General features: G+C 44.4%; 2 protein-coding genes across 2 annotated transcripts; one reads left to right on the top strand and one right to left on the bottom strand.

Annotated features, from left to right (window-relative positions):
• Positions 1 to 28: 28 nt before the first annotated feature.
• On the bottom strand, positions 29 to 5,577 carry si:dkey-69o16.5 (Alpha-aspartyl dipeptidase-like). The gene is given in 9 exon segments (XM_018674189.2): positions 29 to 232; positions 306 to 388; positions 669 to 728; positions 2,022 to 2,159; positions 2,161 to 2,196; positions 3,945 to 4,024; positions 4,129 to 4,203; positions 4,303 to 4,391; positions 5,179 to 5,577. Coding segments are annotated over 9 exon segments (723 nt in total). The 5' UTR covers positions 5,274 to 5,577; the 3' UTR covers positions 29 to 165.
• An 899-nt stretch (positions 5,578 to 6,476) lies between these two features.
• Positions 6,477 to 20,640, top strand: tgfbr2l (transforming growth factor beta receptor-like). Its single transcript, XM_018674190.2, has 8 exons — positions 6,477 to 6,673; positions 12,936 to 13,092; positions 15,933 to 16,144; positions 16,374 to 17,128; positions 17,284 to 17,421; positions 17,535 to 17,676; positions 18,064 to 18,191; positions 18,380 to 20,640. Exons 1-8 carry the CDS (start codon positions 6,619 to 6,621, stop codon positions 18,734 to 18,736), a joined length of 1,944 nt encoding a protein of 647 aa, XP_018529706.1. The 5' UTR covers positions 6,477 to 6,618; the 3' UTR covers positions 18,737 to 20,640.
• Positions 20,641 to 22,549: the final 1,909 nt, after the last annotated feature.

Raw genomic sequence — 22,549 nt, 5'->3', positions numbered from 1 at the left:
GAAGACATTGTAACAGACCACAGGTCAATCTGAGTTACATGACTTTAATCAACATTGTTAGATCTTCACAAAGACAGAATGATGTTTCCTTAAATGCTTATTCTGATTTGACCAGAACATTTAAGCACTGTCATCCACAACCATATCATCAGCTGTGGTGGTGGATTATTGTGCGTCTGTCAGCAGGACGCTCAGGTCACTACCTGGGTCGTACTCCACTGAGGATTTTCCCCTGGAACAACAAAACAAATCATAGTTAGAACTGCTGGTTTTCCTAGTCTGCCTTCAGGTTCTCGTGGACTGACCTGGTGAAAAGTCTGGCCTTAGTGGTTCCCAGTAGTGTGGCTTTGTTTCCCTCCACCAGCAGCATGGACCCCTCCCTCAGACCCTGAGGACACAAACAGAATCACTGTAAATTCTCTGATAAAGCTCAGAATTTCATCTTCTCTGCCTGTATTTGTCTCTGGCTGCAAAAATCACTGTGAGGAGATGAAGCCTAACATCTGACATGGTTTAGCACATTTAGATTTTGAGAGTTCATCTTTGAGTTCAAGTGAATGTTTCTACCAAATTTGACAAAATTCCCTCCAAGTGGTACTAAGATATCATGTTCACAAGATTGAGACGGACAAGCTGAAAATATAAAGCCTAAGAAAGGCCTGTCTCACCAGGACACAGGGAGTATCAGGTTCTTCGTGGTACTGGGTGATCCTCTGCTCCCTGGTCTCCTGTACCAAAGACACGATACAACATCATCAACATACAAACAGACCACATGAAACCACACAACCCATTAAACTATGGGGCTGTTTCTTTGTCACTTAGCATCTGACTAGCCTAGCTACAGTTTAGAACGTATCAGGCTAAACCAGAAGCTGCGGGAGGTTAAAACCTAAAGCGGGTCTAATGGTTGTATCAGAGCAAGAATTACTTTTTGTGAGTCTGTATTTATACTTAACTTTATGACAATAAAAATCAGGTTAACTTCAAGTTTACTATAATATACACCAAAAGATCTCATTGTTTTCTTAGTCACCTTCTTAGCCAGGGATTTTAGTTTCTTAGTCTAAGAAGTCTTAGTCTAGTGACCACATGGGGGCATCCTCCCTCAACACAAAGAATGTACTGGATACTGCAGCATGCTGGGAAACATTTATTACTGTCACAAAAAGAGCCATGCTGAGAGAGGTTGTATTAGTTGATAGACAGATCAAATCAGTCAGCAGCTACTCTGATGTTTGGTTGTTCATTTATCAAGCACAAATGTCAAAAATGATTTGTTTCCTGCATCTTTGGTTTGAGGATTTGCAGTTTTTTGTCATTACAAACTGAAATTCTTTGGGTTTTTGGACTGTTGTGCTTCCATTTACAAAATCTCCAGAGATTCAAACTGTGCATTACTAATGTGAAATCAAAAATAAGTGTCAAATGTCAAACAAACTGCCCATCAGTCTGCTGACATTGTACTTCTTTGTTAACCACTGCAGTTTTCACAGCTTCACGTGTTGCATCACTTCCTCAGGCAGAAACCGAATATTGACCTTTCAAATGAAATGAAAAGCACCCAAAGACTACTATGGTGAGACACTCAACAGCACTCATATGTGCCGTGAAACTTTTAACTCTAATGAGTATGAGCTGAGTTTGAAAGCTGGCCAGGGAGACAAAGGGTCTCATGCAAGAACCAGTCACATGAAGATTCATTCTTAAGTGGCAGGCACAAGCGATTTAAGAGAATTTGTGGCATTCATCAGTTTTCTTATAGGTACAAACGAAATTCCCAAGTGGTCCAGACCTGTCGTACCAGTCCTGAACAGAGGGACTTAATGCAAGATCAATATTCTGTTCACTATATCATCATCATTGTCACGTCTGCCAGGTTTACTGAGAGGTTTTTTAGATTTCAGTATTTTCTTCAATATTTCAGTCGTCATTATAGTCAAACTCTCCCACTCCTGTCCGCTTTGAAGCACATAACCCAAAATATTGGATATGTATGAGCTGAGGTTTGTCTGACTTACCCCCATGTGGCGGCTGTTGGGATCAGGGTCGAGGTAGTGTGGGTTGATGTTGAAGGGGACGAGGCCGATGGCAGAGAAAGACGGAGGGTAGACGATGGGCATGTCGTTGGTGGTGTTGATGCTGATGGTGGCCACGTTTGGTGCCGGCACTGGAGCCCATGTAGGGAATACCATCCTGTGGAGGTGGAGAGATTATTAGAAATAAAGGAAGGATGAGGTGCGATGAATGACAGGGAGGACAAAGAGCAGATGGATGAAGGGGTGTGAAGAAGTAAGCCTTGAAGGAAAAGGAAGGAGAGGGGAGCAAGAAGGGAAGGGGGTACTTCCAGGTCCTTCCTGGCTACTGACACTAAGTCTGTCTCCACTTGTTTTTTTGTTAATTTAAAAAAAAAACCTGAGTGGAAACAGTGATACCCCTTTTCCACCAACATGGAACCAGTTCTGGTTAAATTTGGACCATTTGAGGCATTTCGACCAAAAATAAATTGGTTCAGAATCTGAAGAGTCAGTTCCCAGCTGGAACCAAAGAATGTCAGGTTAAGTGTGAACTGTGACAACTTTAATGTCACCAGGTGTTTACTTGTAACGTTTTAAATGTCTGTTTGACATCTGTGCTGTGGAAACATCTGATTTCCTGTGAAAAGGCAGCTTTTCACCAGGCCCTGTTCCCCTACAGTATCACCGTGCTGGGTGTTTTATCATCAGTATTTCAGTCCAGTGTTTCTGTTCATTTGTCAGGGGGTTTGAATATATTGGCTGTAATATGTGGTGTAGCAGAGTCAGCCCACTCTGCTGCTCAATCAGGGAGAGTGGAGACAGGTTTGCATCATTAGGTCTCAGCAGTGAGGGACTGGTCATTGTCAGGATGAGGGGAGTTTGGTCAAACACTTCAGCAGTAAATGACATTTGTTTGTGCTCTTATCAATAATCTGTGTGCTTGTAGCAGAAACAGAAGCAGTCAGTGTTTACAGCTGTGTGGTGTTGTTTCTGCTTGGAAAGCTGAGTATCTGTGTAGTTCAGCCCCATCTTCACCTGAGCAGGTGGTATGTTCCAGACAGGGGCGGAGGAGAAAGAAGAGGAGAGCTTTTAAAGGTCTCCATTGTCTAAGCACCACATTTCCACACAGTCTGAGCATGTTAAAGTGTCCTGGTCATAGTTCAGTAATTAAACCCTGGATGGCAGAAGAGAAGGTCGTCTGGTTCAGAGAACCGAACTGAGTCTCTCTGCCCTTCAACTCCATCATTGTTAAATCTGTACTTCAGTCGTTATGAGACATCATCTAACGTTGTGTTCTGGTCTGTACCGGACTCAGAGCTGTCAAACAATGTAGACTTTGTCCAGGTTGTGTGAAGACTAAGTCTCCTGATTCTTTCTGTGCAAAGCATTTTAGGATCCTCACACCACTGCACAGCTGTTCACTGAGACCTGTGGCTTCAAAGTGTTTTCTACAAAAGGCCTTATCTTCCTCTTCTTATGCCAAAAAAACTGAGGATCATAGTTTGGGATCACACAAGGGGTTCCCTAATCTGATTTGTGGTTCCCCAGTGGTGGAACCAGCTCCTATTGGAGCAGAAGCGCCCCTCTTTGTCTTCAACAATGTCTGAAGACTCATCTCTTCTGAGAGCTCCTCCTCTCCTAACATGCTGAACTACTGATGTGTTCCTGAGTTTCAACTTTAACCCTGAAGTCAGATTTTCAACTTGTCGGAGCAACCCCAATCCAAGATGGCTGCTCGTCACATCAACAGCAGTGAACGCTCTGCTAATGTTCCTGTTTATAGCAGCTCAGTCTCATTGGTTTCACATGAAGTCAGTCAGACACATGTTGCTACATGTTGTACTGTTCTGAAGCTTTACTGTTGTCCCTCACTTGTAAGTCTGAATAAATGTAAATGTATCTGCAGTGAGCTGAGAGCGGCCTCACCTCCAGCACTCTCCTCCTGATCTCTGTCACCACCTTGTTGTCATACAGGCTCTTCAGCAGCCGGAAAGTGTTTCCTCCTCCTGCAAAACACACACAACCAGGAATATATCATCACAAGCAAAAGGAAAGGAAGGAGAGGAGAGGAAGAGACGGAAGAAAACTGCCTCGCTGTATCATCCCTCACCGATGAAAATGGCTTCAGCCTTCCTGACGGCATCAACGGGGTCCGCGGCCTTGTGGATGCTGTCCACCTCATAACCTGCAGGGGGCCAAACACCTTTCAGTTCAATCAGAGTGCTGGATTCACATTAGATTTACAGTTGGATGTGTCTCCACACACACACACACACACACCTACCCAGAGTCTTAAACTTGTCCCTGGCAGTTTTGGTGTAAGCGTCTCTGTTATGAAGAGCATAAGGAACAAACAGCACTCGCTTCACATCTCTGAAATACACAACAGGTCAGATAACATTAGACAGTTATCATGGATGATTCACACTTAGATGACAAGTCTCCCATTGAAAAATCAAATTTAATGATGATTTTATCATTTAACACAAATCTTTCAAAGATCAAAGGTCACCTGTTTTAACTCAAGCTCAGACATTTACGATTTCCATTAAAATATTCAAATATTAACCATGAACTGCTGCTTGTTTGCCTCGACTACTGATTTACAGAAGACGGTCAAACATGTCCCTGCAGACATGTATGTTTGCTGATGAAGGCATTTATCTTAAATGTAATACTATTAAACTATTAACCTAAACTAAATTATACTACCAGATATTGAGTCATGATCACGTGTTTGCTAATGAACATAGAAATATTTATTTCCACAGTTTGTGAACATGCAGCTGTGACTTTTATAAACTTTCATGACAAACTGCTGATCCAGTTTTTCAAATCATTCATAGACAGGTGTTAAATATTTTACTGTGTGAGTGTTAAGTGTGAACAGAACCTTCGACCTGATCAGATTTCAAAGGTCAAAAGTCACTGTAATCTCACTTCAATGCCAACAGTCTCTCCACACCAGACTTCGTCCTTTCAATGCTGATTATTAGAGAAACAGACCTTTACATATGAAAGCTTTATTCTTTCATTAAATCATTGCAGAGTAATACTCTGTACAGTCATTACTCTGTAATGATTTAAAGGTTAAAGCTTTAGAACTTATCTTAAGCCACTTACTATAAACGCTCTGCTCCGGTGAAACAGTGTAACTTACTTTCCGAAGAAGTGTGAGATGTTGTGCTCACAGTGGTCCAGGTACCCGCTGCCGTGCAGGGTGGAGTTGGACACCAGCAGGAGTCTCCTCTTCATCTCTGGACCCAGACGAACGCAGACTCGGCTCAGAATCAGGATCAAACCTGCAGAGGTTTCTCCTGCAGCAGAGGTCCGGGGTCACAGTTCAGCTGTGTTTCCGCTGACAGCAGCTGTCTGACGGCCAATAAACCCGCTGCAATCACCACTGGTATCAGCACCGAGGGAACACGGGAGCTGTAAAAGCTGCAGCAGGAAACAAACACCAGGCATCTGTCCGCTGCGCCACCACATCCCGGTTTCACTTTGTCCTCACCCACAGAAGACGTTTCATTTCAACCAGCGGCACACAACCCTACTTTCTTTCAGAATAAAAGCTTCTTTACGACCCAATCCTTTCAAAATAAAAGCATCTTCCTCTACCGTATCTCTCCTGACCTTTGACAGACGAGAGGGAGATTCACACAAACTGCTGTGCTGAAAGCTTTTCATTGTGCACAGTGCAGAGACAGTACACAATCAGAGGTTGGACTGGAGCTCGTGGTAAAACGTGTTAAGATGTGAAGGGAGTTTGGCATCAGCTGAATTCACATCAGAAGCCTGTGGTTCTGGTTTCACTGGGACCTGACTAACGAGCTGGAATAAGCCTGTTAGAGGTCACCGTCTGTCCAGACCTTTATACTCCTCCACCTGACACAACCCGTGTCACTGACTCAGGTTTGTAGGCCTCGTTGCTTTCCTGTCCTTTTTGGACTGAGGTCTGGTCTCTTTGTTGCCCTGAAGCCATTTCACCACAGCTTTGACAGAACTCTTGAAAACTCCCTCACCACCGAGCTTCGACTTCCTGGCTGATGTGTCCACAACATTTTCCCTCCTCCTGATGCCGTCTGTTTTGTGAGTGCAAACCCCCATCCCCTTCATCTTCTCCTCCTCCTCCTCCTCCTCCTCCTCCTCCATGTTCTGGCTGCAGGAGGTGGAGGAGTGTTTTTCAGCTCTGTATATAAACCATTCATATTTCATTTATTTCCATAATCAACCAGTAAATCAATGACTGACCATATATATTTCTATATATACTGTGTTTTCTTTTCTTCAAAATAACTTTATTGTTCCCATTAAGAGCGCTGTGGAGTAACAGCAGTAAACAGTGCGTGGTTGGTGAAAGGTAAACTAACTCCAGAAATCCAACACCTTCATTTGCCCATGAGCCTCTGACAGCAGAGACAGTGGAAACACGCAGCCAGAGAGGCAGCAGCGGTGGGCGGTGCTAAACCACATCTGGATGAAAAACATCTGGACTCCTCTCTCTCTCTGCGTACATGAGCGTCTCTGCGCTGAGGACCGACAGACCGACGGACTAACTGACCGAGCGCCCGTGTGTTTCTCCGGCTGACTTTGCCCGCAGATGATGGCTCGGTGCCGGACGCTTTGGACCGGGATCCTCGTCCTCATGACCGCCTGTGAGTGCTGCTGTCCGGGCTTTTTTCTCTCTTTTCCTCGGAGATGTTTGCGGAGGTTTGGAGGGCCGGGCAGAGGGGAGGGATGGAGCGGGGGAGGAACTTTTCAGGTCCTTTATTCAAGTAAAACTAACACTACTACAATGTAAATATACTTCACTACAAGTAAAAGTTCAGCTTTCAAACTGCTCTTCAGTGAAAGTACTCTCAGCTTCATGGGTGTAAAGTATCAGCAGTAAAAGTGCAGTAACTGCATGAGGCTGATACTTAATCTGTAATGAAGGACTTTAAATTGTACTACAGTATTGTTACCATGTAGTACTGGTAGTTTTACTGAAGTAAAGCAGATGAGTACCTCTCCCGCCACTGGTCAGTTACACCGGATGGTCACAAGGCAAAATGACTCGGTTACTGTTTGCTGTAAATGATCTTCAACATCCAGGTCCTCAAAACCTGAACTGAGCTTTACTTACATTTGACTGCAGCTTTAGGTGGGACATGACAAAATATTTACCCAGAGAGCTTGAGAAAGCCAGACCAGATCACCAGAATTCATCCTCCGGGGAACATGAACATCAGTCCATCCAACGGTCACTGAGATATTTTAATCTGGACCAAAGTGGTGCAGGAGCATTCACAACAAATGCCAGAGCAAAGGAACAAAAACATATTTCTGCAAATTAACAACACGAACTGCCGCACAGAGTTACTACAGAGGGACGCAAAACCATCACAAAGACACACAAACCCTAACGCTAACCCTAAATCACAAACAGACACAGAAGGACAGAAAGAGACAGTGACTACAAAGACACACAGCAACAACTACAGAAGGACAGAAAGTGACCATAAATAGACACGTAACAAACACAAACAGACACTATGTGTCCTGTACAGGATGGGTGGGGGGTCTTTAGTATGTTTGTGCCCAGGGGCCCACTGTCTCATAATCTGTCCATGGGCTGAGGTCAGGACTCTGTGCTGGTCAGTGCTTCATGTGATGAAATCTCACTGGAAATCACAGGTTGGACCATGTAGTTTTCTCCGGCTTGTTTTCTGAAACTAGGTCTCATTTTGAATATTCCATGTACACACTGTTGTTCGGAGCCTGTCCTCTGGCAAAAGGTCGTTTGTACAGCTGCTCATTATGGCCCGTAATGACCTTTTCTTGTTAGACAACCTCTAGTGGCCATAGGAGTTAATCAAGTTTCTGTTTTGAGTGTTGAGTGTGTTCCTTCTTTGGAACCAAAGGGGGGCCTAGAACAAACCAGGAAAACAAGGCCCAGACCATAAAGTAAACAGAAGCCATGCAGAGGGTGACAGGACTTTTTCAACTTAAATCAGATTGTTTTCTTTGCTGCCGCTGGCTCTGTTTGCGCTGCACGCCCCTGCACTCAGTATCAGAGGTCTTCATGGGTCATGGTTTGGACCAGACTGAAAATAGACCCATGGAAAGCCCACAGATAGGAGCACAAACAGATTCTGACCCAGCTTCATGGGTCACAGGTCATGGATAACGAACTGAAATATCTGTACGACTGTTGGGATGGATGGTTGGTACAGTGGCAGCAAGAAGGTTCTGGGTTTGAACCCTGGTTCTCTAAGGGCTTTTCTGTGTGGAGTTTGCATGTTCTCCCGGTGCCTGGGTGGGTTCTCCGGCTTCCTCCCACAGTCTAAAGACACGCAGGTCAATCGGTGACTCTAATGGTGTGTTCCATCAGAGGTCGGAGGTCAGAAATGGGAGTGACGTCACCTCAGAGAAAGTCTGCTGTTGCTCTTTCAGAGGATAAAGGGTGCGATGTTACCTTTGTTTCACTTTGTAAAAAATGTTTTAATTACATTGAACTGGTCATTTCATTACCAAAACACAAAAACTGACTTGATGTGAAAACATTGCCATAAACAGTAAACTTAGCGGAGTGTTCAACACTATTGATGAGTAGCAGCCATCTTAAATTCTTATGTCGGGATTGGTGGAGTTGCTCTGCTCTGAGTTGAAAATCTGACTTCAGGGGGCGTTCTAGTTGAAATTTTCGACCAGAAACTCCAAAATTCTGACTTCTGCGTACAACTGGATCGCACCATTAATTTTCCGTAGGTGTGAGCGTGAGTGTGAATGGTTGTTTGTCTATATATGTTGGCCCTGTGATCTGTCTGGGGTGAACCCCGCGCCTCACCCAATGTCACCTGGGATTGGCTCTAGCCCCGGCAGGATAAGCCGTGTAGCAACTTTGATCAGACGTTCATGTTCCCCTCAAGATGAACTGTAATAACTCTGATGATCCTCTGACTTTTCCTCCAACGCCATCATCTGGTCAGCATTTTAACTTGTCCAGTGCTTTGGTTTATGATCACATACCAGCAGAACTGGTGACAGTTCCCATCTGCCTCTGCTGTACTTTGTGTTTACTTCTAATTAGCAAATGTTCACAAGCTAACATGCTAAACCACGATGGTGAACACGACGCTAAAGTCACGTCAAAGCATTTAAACTTTAATAAGTGAAAAAAAATCATCTGAGATATGGTGAATTTCTGACACCAACAACCTCAACACTAAAATCCAACATTAACACTAATACAATCTATTCTGCTCATTTTATAGATGCTACACACTGTTGGTGTGGATCTGCTTTCACTTGGTAATGTACTGCTGCAAATACACAGCACAACAAAAGGAGCTAACTTAGTTTATCTGCTGTGACTATAAGGTTAGCACTCGGGCTAACCAGCTCAGAGTAATGTGTGGACGAGTCAGAATAACAGGTGTTTTCCTGTCTTCTCTTAAACTGAAGTGACATGAACTGACAGAGAGGGAAAATCAGCCTATTATCTCATATCTAACAAAGAGTGAGTGTATCTGAAACGTCTTATGAATAGACACACACACACACACACTCTGGTTTCTTGGCATCGTCTTAGGATGTTGGAGAAGAGAGAGACTGGCACTGACAGAAAGTGTGTGTTTGGGTGTTTATGTGTGAGAATTTCATTTGTGCTAATGAGGACAATGAGGTGACGTGGAGATGGCCTGATGACACACACACACACACACACACACACACACACACACACACACACACACAGACACTGCAGTATTATTCATCATCATAAACACAGCTGAGGATGTTGTACAGTTATTTTCATCTGTACCTCCTTGTGAATCATCTGGTTCCAGCAGCTCGGTGAGGTAGTGACCTGTCCTGGACCCTGCAGGACTAATCATCATTTCAGGCAGTAAAGAGCTAATGAGGAGGGAAATGAAGTTCACACAGTTTATTCAAAGGATGTGTTTGTACCTTCACTGTTGTGGAGCTGTTTGTTCTCTGACAGAGGAGGGCTAAATAAATGGTGACCAGTGCTGCCTATCAGCACTGAAAGGCTGGACTGGGCGTTCTCTCGGTCTTGAGCTCCACAGCAGAGAGTATCTTCTCCTGACCCTGGTTGATAATCGCCGTCTCTCTTGGACGTAGTAAATTATCTGTGTGTTGCCAAATTCAAGGCAAGGATATGACAAGTCTCTGAAGTTTTTCCTCCGGTGCAGATCTTCCCCTTCAGTGTTATCGTCTGGTCTCAAGCGGCTTGGAGACCAGACTGTAACCTCCAGGATCACCCTCGGTCGCTAAACAGTCTGCCAACACTAATGTTGACACACAGCTAATAGAGTCGTATATATGAAGGAGCTACATCAGACATCTTTGGTTCCAGGAGTAAAAGTCCCACTGACTGACTTCTTCTCCGTGACAACAGCGACCTGGCGCTCATGGGTATTGTAGTGTTTAGACCTGTCTGCCAAAACAACATCTAAAACTTGATTTCACAGAAGCAAAGTCAAACTGGTCAAAACCACCAAACTTAACCTCAAGGTGGCACTAGATGAAAAGTCAGAGGATCATCAAAGTCATCAGGGTTCATCATGTGGGAACCACAAACGACTGTACAGAGTTTGGTGCCAATCCAGCTGATTGTAGTTGGGATATTGACAAGTTGTGGTTGTGCTGGACTGTTTGTTCGACCTCATGGTCCACACATAGTCCACTCACATGACCCCTGTACAACCACAAACCAACACTTCAGTTTGAGTACAAACATGTTGATCAGTGAGCTCAAAGCAGGACAGACTCTGCATGGGTCTGGTCGGAGTTTAGTCCAGAACCGGTTCCCTCCTGATGATCGGCTGGACTTCTGGCCGGTCAGATATTTCAGTTCTGAGATCTGACTTCAAACATGGCTGCCATCAAGAGATCATCAACTCTGCCGTTATTCTTTTTGTCAGCATGTCTTTTTTGAACTAAACTTTATTGTAACTGTCACTGGACTGTGAACAAAGAGATTAAAGAGATTGGGGGGGGTCGCTGGGGGGGGGGGGGGGGTGTTTATGTTCAGCGTAAGCTCAGCGCCATGTTGTGGTCAGTCAGTGTCATGCAGAGCCAGGCTAGCAGTTTCCCTTTGTTTCCAGTGTTTATGCTAAGCTAAGCTAACCAGCAGCTGACTGGAGACATAGCAAAGAGAATAAACGTATATCCCAAAACGTTCAATGTGAAGCCTCTGAAGATGCAAATGCGTGTATGTTGATCTTGAATGTTGTGGTGTGTGTGTGTGTGTGTGTGTGTGCGTGCGTGTTTCTGATAGGGAGGGCCTCCTCCTTCGAGCAGCGTGGAGTGCTTAGATTTCCCATGAGCCTTAGAGGGTGGAGTGTTGGATACTAACTTGGCTCTGAAAGTAGCTCACTTCTGGCTTCAATTTATTCCTGGAGGAGTGCACACACACACACACACACACACACACACACACACACACACACACACACACACACACACAGTATTATCATCTAAACAGACTCACTGCCAGCTTCACACAAAATCATACACAACTGTTACACACATGCAGAAACTCTATTGTCTTTACCCACTCTGTCACTTTCTCATGCACAAAGACACACACACGCACACACACACACACACACACACACACACACACACACACACACACAGTGCTGATTTTAATTACAGTGAGCATTTTGCTTCTCCTGCTTTTTCAGTTTTTCTTCTTCCTTTGTCTTCAGAAGAAACATCTGGATCAACTTCTGCTCTGTGTGTGTGTGTGTGTGTGTGACAGGGTTAATGAAATGTTGTGTGTTTGTATGTACAAGCCTGTATGTGTGTATAAAGTATATATAATTATAATGAAATGTGGTTGAGTTTGTATGTGTGTAATTCAATGCAGATATGCAACACTGGGATTACTGTATGTGTGTGTGTGTGTGTGTGTGTATGTGTGTGTCATCTGGGTATGATCACTGGAGTCGTTCTGATGTGGCAAACACACACACACACACACACACACACACACACACACACACACACACACACACATATCTCCTCTCGCTCTGCAGACAAATACACAAATAAGATAAAGTAGATGCACAAATACTAGAGCAGACGACAACACACACACACACACACACACACACACACGTTATCAAACAGAGTTTTGTTTTGCTTTCAGTTCAGTCTGTAGCTCTTTAGGCCGTGCATGTTCAGAGGTTTGCATGCTAACAGTTTTGGTTAATGAGCCTTAGAGGGACACACCCAGATCCTGCTCCACAGTCACAGTGGTTTGGTGTGATGCTGTACGTGGCAGAGCAGATGGGACATGTCGCCCTTCATCCTTTGGCAGCTACGTCCACACCGAAGCTTTAACCGACGTTCAGGGTCTCATTGATTTCAATCATAACTGATAAAAGTGAACTCTGGTTAAACCACTGACGTTAGTGTACTTTAGCCTCACCGCCGCAGTGACAGCCTCAGCTGAACTCAAAGATGGGAAACCTCGGCTCCTTCATTCATCTGGATGTTACTTTGACTCGTACCATTCACCTAAACATTGTTGTACACCAAGTACCCACCCCCACCCCCCACTCCATGACAGCAGGGTCCTCCCCCAGCAGGACAATACTCCCACCACACCACAACAACGGCTCAGAAATGTCTCAGGAACACCTTTGGCTCTTTGTTGTGTTCCTCAGGACATTTCTGAGCAGTTTTTGTGGTGTGGTGGGAGCACTGTCCTGCTGGGGGAGGACCCTGCCACCCCTTTCACCACTATGGTTAATGTTTGGTCAGGTGATGGAACAAAAATGACTTGGTTACTGTTCACAAGGAAACAGGAAAGAAAGCAGTCTCCTCTTCTAAAGTCTGATGCTGTTGTTTGTCTTGAGAGGACAGTTTGGACCTAACTGTACCTGACCCCCTTCTGCCCCACAGGTCTCCCAGTTGTTGTCCAGACCTTCAGCCACCTGAACTTCAACCTGTGTAAGTGGTGTGAGGTGTCCAGTCCGGTGTGTAAAGACAGCATCTGCATTAGTAACTGCACCATGACCTCCTTCTGCACTGACACTGAGGAGATCTGCATCGCCATATGGTGAGTGGACTCACATATTTTGCTTTTGCCCAGTGGGACTTTCAGTAAGAGTATTCAAACCATGTGGGGGTAAGAACTGGACATCATCCAAAACTGGGAGTGTATCTCTTTTAAAGAAATGAGTAAAAGCTACAGTATCAGTTCTTAGAGAGGGTTTTATTGTGTCGTCCATTCCATTCTTCTGAACGTGATATCTCAGGAAACTCCACAAAGGAATTTCATTCAATGGTCAAAGGTCAAGGGTCACTGTGGGTCAAGGGGTCACCTCTGAAAAAACTGTAACCAGGCTGCTTACTGGAGGCAATCACTGTGAGGGGATTCTAGTTTTAGTTTTTTAGTAGTAAGAGCTTGTACGGGTTGTTGAGCTGAAGTTGAAAAACTGTGCTGTGTTTGTTAGTGCTGGTGTAAAAAAGCTGTCAGTCCTGCTCAGGTGTGGACTGATTACAAGAGCCTGTCCATACTATAAGAGACAGCTGATGGTCGGACGCCTCTTCTTACTCTGATGTTTGGCTGTACAGCTTAAAGTCTTCATCAGTCGTTCCTCCTTATTAAAAGCTCTGACTGTGACCGTGAGATCTCATCTCTCCAGGTCTGGTCTCAGTGCATTGCAGCCCAGGTTTGAGTTTTAGCTGACTGATGTGCAGAGACTGCGTCGCCTTTATTCCAAGTTTGTTGTAAAAACGGATTAACTTGGTGTGCAGTAATAATGAGAGATGTTGTTTTTTGTTCTGGGGTCATGTGCTCCTCTTTCCCTGATGTATTTTATTGTTTTCCATTTTGTCTCTTGTTTGGCACTGTGATAGGATCCTGATTTAGAGTCATCCACTCTGTCTTGATATTATTCTTGTTAAATAAAGGAGGACAAACAAAAAACAATATGTCCTGAGGCCTTTGGGGTCCTATAAAAATGCTGGAATATTGACGTGCACTCACACACGCTTGTTTTCCTTTGGCACAATCCCATGAGTCGGCAGAGTACACCACAGTACAGCTAAGCTTCAATATGTTGTTGATCAGCATTATGAAACATCCTGAAGTGATTTCTCTGAGCTCGCTACTGTTGCAGAAGAAAAACACGTCACAGCTGCAATTTGGCCGTTTTTTCTTGTCGGGTTTCAAAAGTTCACACAGTTGTTTTTCATGTCAGAGGAGGGCATGATGACCCTATGGAGCTTTAGACCCTCTCAGAGTCCACTGGCATCGCTTTCTACAGCTTTGGAAAGTTTCTGCTGATTCGTGCTTTTGTTTGGATAACAGCTCTAGGCTTGGATTCCCCCTCCCCTCGCTGCACCCCTCTCATTTCCTGTTCACGTCAGCCGGCCCGTCCCTCCCGGCTGTCTGCAGGAAACCAGTGATAAGAGAGAAGTGACAGAGAAGAAAAAGAGAGGAGAGCAAAACGCTGGTTTATTCAGGTCAAAGTTGACAGGGATCACTGGGGAGCTGCACAGACTAACTTGTTCGTATGTGCTACAGGAGTTGACTATACAATAACATGAGTCTTTTTATCCAGTGTTGTTTCTCCAAGGTTCATATTCACAAAACATCCTGAGGCTAAAGCCCCTCTGCACCCCCTCACATTAATCTGATGACAGTGTAGCATGGCGAGGCAGCGCGTCCTCTCCATATGTTCTAACTTCATTCAGTGTTCGATTAAAATCCATCATATTAACAAATACCTGAAGCCAGCAATGTTACAGAGTCTGTCTGTAAAGGGTTTAAAAGCAGCTCCTGATTGGCTGACTTTGGGGTCAGGTGTGTCAGACCTAACTTTAGGACTCCAGCCTCTGAGTCTGAGACATGTTCAAGGTCCAGGGGACTCCAGAGTCACTGAGACCTGTTCAGAGTCAGTCAGCTGCTGAAAGTAATGAATCTTATCATCGTGGCTGTTCTGGTCTGTGGTCCCCTGATGGTGGAACCAGCTCCCAAATGCTATCAGATACTATCATCTGTTGAAGACTCGCCTCCTCTGAGTGCACCTCCTCTCCTAACACCCTAACGAATTTAGTTCTCAGTTCTTACTTCAAGGTCTGAAGCTGCAGTGTTGTCCCTCAGTTGTATGTTTTTTGGATGAAAGCATCTAATAGATGATATAAATGATAACTGATACAATCTAACTGACAATATCCATTTAAATATCTACCTACGATGTATTAGTGAATATTTTACCACACTGTCTCTGATACAGACCAGTCACCTGTGTAACACCAGGTAAGACAATGGTAATAGTGATGAGATAAGATCCTTTGGCCGCAAAACCTCAGTCTTCAGCATGGTGTCTTATCAGATTATGAATATAGGGCTTTGTGAAGGCTCTTGCAAATAAAACTTAATTAAAGCAGTTAATTCACTGATATTAGGACAAGCAATAAACACAGAGATGTTTCAGTCATATTTTTACATGATAAATAGAAAGTGATTATTGTGTGAATTCTTTGAACTAACCAGGAGATCACATTAATTTAACAGCAGCAGAGAAGAAGAGTGTTTGGTGGCCCAGCTAGAATGTACCAATGCTCAGACTTGGTACTGGTAGTGTCATATTGAGGTGTAGCTGAGGTCACTGGGGTTGCTCCTCTGCTATACGCAGATGATGTTGTCTTTGTTCTGACCATGACCTCAAACCAACGACTGTAAAGATGGACAACATGTCTCCACTTCCTCCCACTGTACATAAACAAAGCTAAAGATGATTACAGTAGGATCCTGAGGTTGACTGCTACTAGAAAACATGCTGAAGGTGTTGTATTTGTACCATTTAGGGCACCAGGGCACCATTTCTGCCAGCTTCTCATGAAGTCAGGATGACCACACATGTTATTTCATGTTTCTCTGCTCTTCAGGAGGAAGACCAACGACACCATGACGGTTCAAACGATGTGTCACCACCCAGCTCTGCAGCTGGAGGGTGTAGACCCGGGCCTGTTGCTGAACCTCACCTCCAAAGAGTGCCACATGGTCCCGCAGCCCGCGGAGGATGGATCCATGATGGTCTGTGGCTGCCATGGAGAACACGAATGTAACGACAAACTCATCTTCAACAAGAGAGCCAACGGTGAGGGAGGGAGCAAGGGCTGGATGAAGGGAGGGAAGGAAGGATGGAGAGATGGATGGATGGATACATAGATAATGAATGGAGAGATGGATGATAGACAGAGAAATATATGGATGTACAGATGGCTGGATAGATAAATGATTGGCTGGAGAGATGATGGATAAATGAATGGATGGATAGACTGATCGATAGAGGATCAATTAACAGATGTTTCTCTCCGTTGCTACAGGTTTCTTCAAGCTGCAGAGTAAAGACGTGATCCCGGTGGTGGTGGTTAGTTTGGTGCCTCCTCTCCTTGTGGCCATAGTTGCCACTGCTGCCTTCTACTTCTACCGCACACACCACCCTGACAAACCTGGCCCTCCTGCACGTCCTGACTGGCCCACCAAACACACCCCAGAGCTCTACCAGGCTTTGGACATGCCGTGTGGAGGCCGGGGGGCTCGGGCAAAGGATGGAGGAGCAGTTGGAACAGGTCGTCAATCTGAAATGGAGGAGTCTAACGCCAAGGTGCCGTCTCACAACAATGACATCATCAGTGACGTCACTGATTGGCAAGGGCAATTGACTGAACTGCTGCCCATTAAACTGGACCTCCTGGTGGGGAAGGGGCGCTTCGCTGAAGTATGGAGGGCACACCTTCTGCAGGGTGAGAAGGGTGGAGTAAACAGTTATGAAACTGTGGCGGTGAAGGTGTTTCCAGCTGTGGAGTATGCCTCGTGGAGAAATGAGTGCTCCATCTTCTCTGACCCCAAACTGGAGCACGACAATGTGGTTCAGTTCCTGGCAGCTGAAGAGAGGGGTCCACCCGGTCACGCCCTCAGAAAGTACTGGCTGGTTTTGGCCTATCACAGCTTGGGAAACCTGCAGGACTTCCTCACAGCAAACATACTGAGCTGGGGGGAACTTGTCACCATGGCAGCCAGTATTGCTAAAGGGGTGGCTCATCTCCACAGTGACACAACACCCAATGGAGTACCAAAGGTAAATCCAGGCTACAGTCTCTGTAAATCCAGTTTTGTTGACCTTGATTGTCTCAGTTTTTCAGCACATTGTATCTTACATGTGTTCATTTACTATATATCTGGCTATTGGATATATTGAGTATGGCGCTCTTGCTTACTCATTTGTTGCTGTAGGTGCCTGTTGCCCATCGGGACCTGAAAAGCAGTAACATTGTGGTGAAGAGTAGGAAGGAATGTGCCCTGTGTGACTTTGGTCTGGCATTAAAATTAGACCTCTCCCTCACTGTTGATGACTACGCCAACAGTGGACAGGTAAACTGTTCAGCTTTAGTTGTTGCTTACCAGTTGGACGTATCATGAAGCAGAACTTGTAAGTGATTTTTTGGTCGCCATTTCATTAGACTCTCCTGTATCATCCCGTCCAGGTGGGAACAGCTCGTTACATGGCTCCTGAGGTGCTTGAATCCAGGGTGAACCTGGAGGACCTTGAGGCCTTCAAACAGATGGATGTTTACTCCATGGCTCTAGTCCTCTGGGAGATGGCTTCCCGCTGCCACGCCATCGGAAGTAGGAGGTTTTCTGTTGTTTCTCATCAATCTCATCGATTCCTGTGTGCTATTGCCTCTTTCCAAACTTTCTTTTTAGTAAAAGGCATTTTATATTTTATTCCAGAAATGTATTACAGTCTTGAGGTCAAAAACTACCACTTTCCATTTGTCATTTTGCTTTGTTTTGGTGGCATGTGGAGGACCTCCACAATATTAGGCAGGTCCCACAGATGCTGGATCAGATTGGGATCTGGGGAGTTTGGGGGGCAGGTCAACATCTTTCCCAGCAGAACGTTGTGTTGTAGAAAGATGATTAATGTTATTCACCTCATCTGTCCATGGTTTTAATGTTGTGGCTGATCAGTGCATGTGAACATAATGTGCGAATACTTGTCTACTGGTGCAGAGGTGGAGAGCTACGAGCCGGCGTTTGGCTCCAAGGTTTGTGAGCAGCCCTGTGTGGACAGTATGAGAGACCTGGTGCTGAGGGACCGAGGACGACCTGACATCCCCTCAGCATGGACGCAGCATCAGGTCAGATACAGTAACAAAGAAAAAAAACAATGCTTTCAGACTTGCCTGTCTTTCTCCACTCTGATGCCCTGGTTCTCTGGAGCCCTCATAGCATGAGGCAGTAATTATTTACTGTTGAACACCTTGGTGCTCATTGGGTTCTCGCTGTAGGACATCTTTTTGTCTAACTCCACTCTTCTGTCCTCCAGGGGATGAGTGTCTTCTGCTCCACCATCACTGAGTGCTGGGATCACGACCCAGAGGCCAGGCTGACGGCTCACTGTGTGGTGGAGCGCTTTAACGCCCTGCAGCAGGAGGAGCAGCAGGAGGAGCAGGTGGAGCAGGAGGAACAGCAGGAGGAGGAATTGATACCAGAAGCTGACAGAGAGGAGGACGAAGAGAGACAAAAGAACTCAGAGATGCCTGTTAATGACCAGATCCACTCCCTCTCCACAGCTGCTTCCTCCTCCTCCTCCTCCTCCTCCTCCCCTTCGGTTCTTCAGTCAAAGAGAGACGGTGCAGAGGTGTCAAATGATATCCTGGTTCGCACTGGTTCTGTGGTGTGACCTCGTGAGCCCTACTTCATCCTGCTGGTGGCTGTGTTAGCACTGCCTGAGTAACAGGCCTTCCAACAGTGAAGGGGCTGATAAGTGACGTCAGTTGGTCAGTGCTTCCATCACTCTGGTCTAGGCCATTCATGTTCTCCAGGGGATTAATACCATCGACTTTGTTTTCTCTAGCACCACCAGACATTTAACATTTTTGATCCATACTGAAACATCTCAACAACTATTGGATGGATTGTGATGAATTTCTTTGACTTCTCATCTAGCGCCATCGTGTGGTTAAAACTTTAACTCGTCCAATACGTTGGTTTGTCGTGCTGTGTGAGCCCACTATATAGTCCACTTCAATGAATTCTCTATATAGTGAGTAGGGCAAAGGGAATGAGTGAATGATTTCAGACACAGCCTATGTGTTTACTGCTAATTCATAAATATTAGCATGCTAAACTAAGCCTAGGTCCAATAGGGTCTCCGTCCAGATGAGTGTTTTAGCTCAGTATCAGAATAATCTCTGTCCATACTAACATAACTGAAAACTCATATCATAAGACCATTCACATACACAGGAAGTAGGTTGTCTACTCTGCAGTTGATTGTTTAGTTGCAGAAAACTATGAGAAACAGCAACAACGATATATAAGGATTTAGCTGCGCAATAGCTGCTAGCAAACACACCTAGGTCAGCAACATTTGTAATTCATTATCCATTTTACACGCACCACTGGTAGATGAGGCTGAAATGGGTCACGTGATCGGAGCGTGACCAATCAGGGAAGGATATGTTGTGACTAATAAGAACCAGTCAGGAAGTGAATGCTGGCATCTGTGTCACCATTTCCAAACATTTCTGCCCGTCCAGACACACAACCCCACAGTTTTCAAATTAAAGTGGAGCCAACAGCGTTTCTGAAAGTCTCAGTTTTAGAGGCTTGAAAACTTTGGGGTAGTGTGTACACCAGGTGTAACCATAGCAACAATGATGAGTCTTAAAGCTAAAACATATTAGTGTAGACATGTTGGCACTGTCATTGTAATCTGGTCAGTATTTAGCTCAAAGCAACCCTTGAAGGTGAGAAGGACACCCAAAATACCAAGTGTGAGTGGGAGTATGCACATTCAGACACAGTAAATGTTAACCTGCTTAAATTTTGACCTGATGGTGGCGCTAGATGAAAAGTCAAAGCATCATTAAAGTTATTAAACTCCATCCTGAGGGGAACATGAAGGTCTGAACCACATTTCACCACAGTCCATCCACTAGTTTAAGTTTTTCCGTCTGGACGATGATTGCCAATGTTTTCTCATGGGACATCCTGGAGTTCTCGTCTGAGGACCAGAGAGGACAGACGTATCCAAAGACTGACTTTGTGCCTTAAATGATGGACTCACTTCACACAGAGTGAGCAGTCAGGGATGTGATGTGTTACCTTCTCATAGTCATCATTCTGCTGGCAGAGACGTACACTCAGACTCTTTTGTTGTATGAAATTGTTTCATTTTGTTGGAGCTGGTCTCCATTTTGTTATGGTATAATATTCTCTAATAGTGACTGTGATTATCATTACTATAACCTACATGTATGAATTTTCTGCCCTTTGTGTTTATAAAAACAAATTACAGCACAATTTGGATGTGATTTTCCATTTTCAGTCACAAAACCTCTGCCACGCCTAATTATATGTGTAATTATTAATTATACGTAATTATATGCAACATTTTTGTTGTTTCCAAGATGTAAAAATGGAAAAGAGAGTGTAGATTGCTGAGCACAAACACTAAAGAATTCAGCAACTAAAAATACCTTTCCATTCAACATGAAACACAAGCACAGAGAACCACTATAGGGTGGGAAACACAGTATCTCCAAATTCTGTTTGTTTTGCAATAAAGTTTTCTGTATTTTATCACTAAGTCTTGATTCTGTCCACCCACGAGTTTCATGCATATTTTCAGTTTGAGTTTCATCATGTTTTCCATCATCTGAGCTTTGACTGCAGCTTTTTAATGACCTCATCTTGCTGTACCTTCTTCTTCTTCTGTGGTAGTTTAATGGCAGCGATGGGAGAAGCAGCTATTTACACAGCAGGAGAAGACGGAAACAAGACTTCACTCAGGTTTTACTCTGATGATTTCCTGGAAATTTAGTTAATATCTGTGTTAAATTTAGATGGAAACTTGATGTGTGCCACCAATTAGAACTTGGGTTAAATGGTGAGATGAGAAAATGTCCGTTAATGCAGAGAAACTAGAATTTGTTTGCATCTGCCAACCAGTCCAGTTGTAGTTCATTAGTGTGTGAACTTTAGATTTGACCTTTGACCACCAAAATCTAATTACGTCATATTTGAGTTCACGTGAATGTTTGTACCAAATCTGAAGAAATTTCCTCAAGGTGTTGCTGAGATATCACCTTCACAAGCAGTTTAATTCAGGTGAGAGTCTGACTGAGCACACAGCTGTGCCCAGGTCAGTTTGTTTGTGCAGAGTTCAGTTTTACTGCCTTGTCTAGAGATCCTGAGAGTTCCTGTCCCTGACCAGGTGTCACCCCCTCCCAATAATGAGGCAAAAAGCTTCGTCTTCAGCCAATATTTCCTGGAGAACCACGTTAAATCTGTTATTATCTCTACAAGGTTTGGTTTCTAACAATATGGTCCTGTGGTGCTGTTCAGACCTGTCATCCAGACTGTCTCAACTCTCATGGTCTGGAATTTTCTAAGAGAGGAGGAAGGATTGAAGTCATCAGACTAACTCAGAGCAGGCTTTCATTAGCTACTTAAGACATCAGAGTGGTTCAGAGCTAATCACATTCAGCTCATCTCTCTGAAGTTCATCATCAGTTCAGTGGGTTTATCGTGTCTGTGCTGTCGTGGGAACCAGCATCATTTATAAATCAGCCTGAGGAAAGAAGAAGAAGAAACACAGAGTCTAAATGTTGTTCTGATGGACTGTATGAACAGTATCTTAAATTATGGAGTTGTTGTCGTAGTCCTGCTCTGAGGTCCGTGTACATAAGGGCCAATTGATTTTCATATTGGAGTAGGAGAACAGAAAACAAAAAAGAGCCTTTTTCCGATTCTGTTTTGAAACAGTTAAATCTGAAAGCAACTAGTTTGTTTTATCTTAACACAGGAAAAATGAGAAATCAGTTACAGGATTAAAAACTGTTTCGTCATGCCTTAATAAAGCCGGCCTTAGCTAGCCATCTTCATCCACTTAGGGTGAAAATAGATGAGCAAGAAACACGTCTGCAATGTGTGGAGCAGCAGGCAGCAGCACCAGTGCCTGCCATATAAAATTTCTATTATTGCAAAAGAATGAAATAAAAAGTGCAACAATTACAAAGCGAACTAAACTAAAATCTAAATGTGTTGTGCTGGTTGTTTACTCTGCAGTAATTTATACTTGTCTCCATATGTTTATTAAGGCCATTCATCTTTTGACATTACTGCTTACAATTTTCAGTCCGTGAAAACTACGTTTAAAATTCTTGTAAAATGTTTGAGGAGGCACCCAACATTTCTATTGAGGGAACGTTTAGTTTTTACGACCCTCCGTGATTCTTTAACGCATCACCGTGTGCGCATGCGCCTCGACTATAAAACTGACGTCAGACGCCGACATTGGCACACCATGACGACCTCAGCTCGGTGTCGGAGACGTCATGAGGGGTCGAAAATTAAAACCCCGGGGCTCAGCACCGAAACTGCCCTTTGTTTGAAAAGTTTCTGAAAGTTAAGAGACACCGGGACGACCGCGTCCAACAACAGGAGGAGCTCGGAAACGGACTCAGGAAGGTAAGAGATGTCTCTAATG

This window comes from Lates calcarifer, linkage group LG1, assembly GCF_001640805.2.
Source record: "Lates calcarifer isolate ASB-BC8 linkage group LG1, TLL_Latcal_v3, whole genome shotgun sequence".
Classification (NCBI taxonomy): domain Eukaryota; kingdom Metazoa; phylum Chordata; class Actinopteri; family Centropomidae; genus Lates; species Lates calcarifer.
The sequence above is the reverse complement of the archived record's forward strand: the minus strand, read 5'-3'. Positions and strand labels throughout refer to the sequence as shown.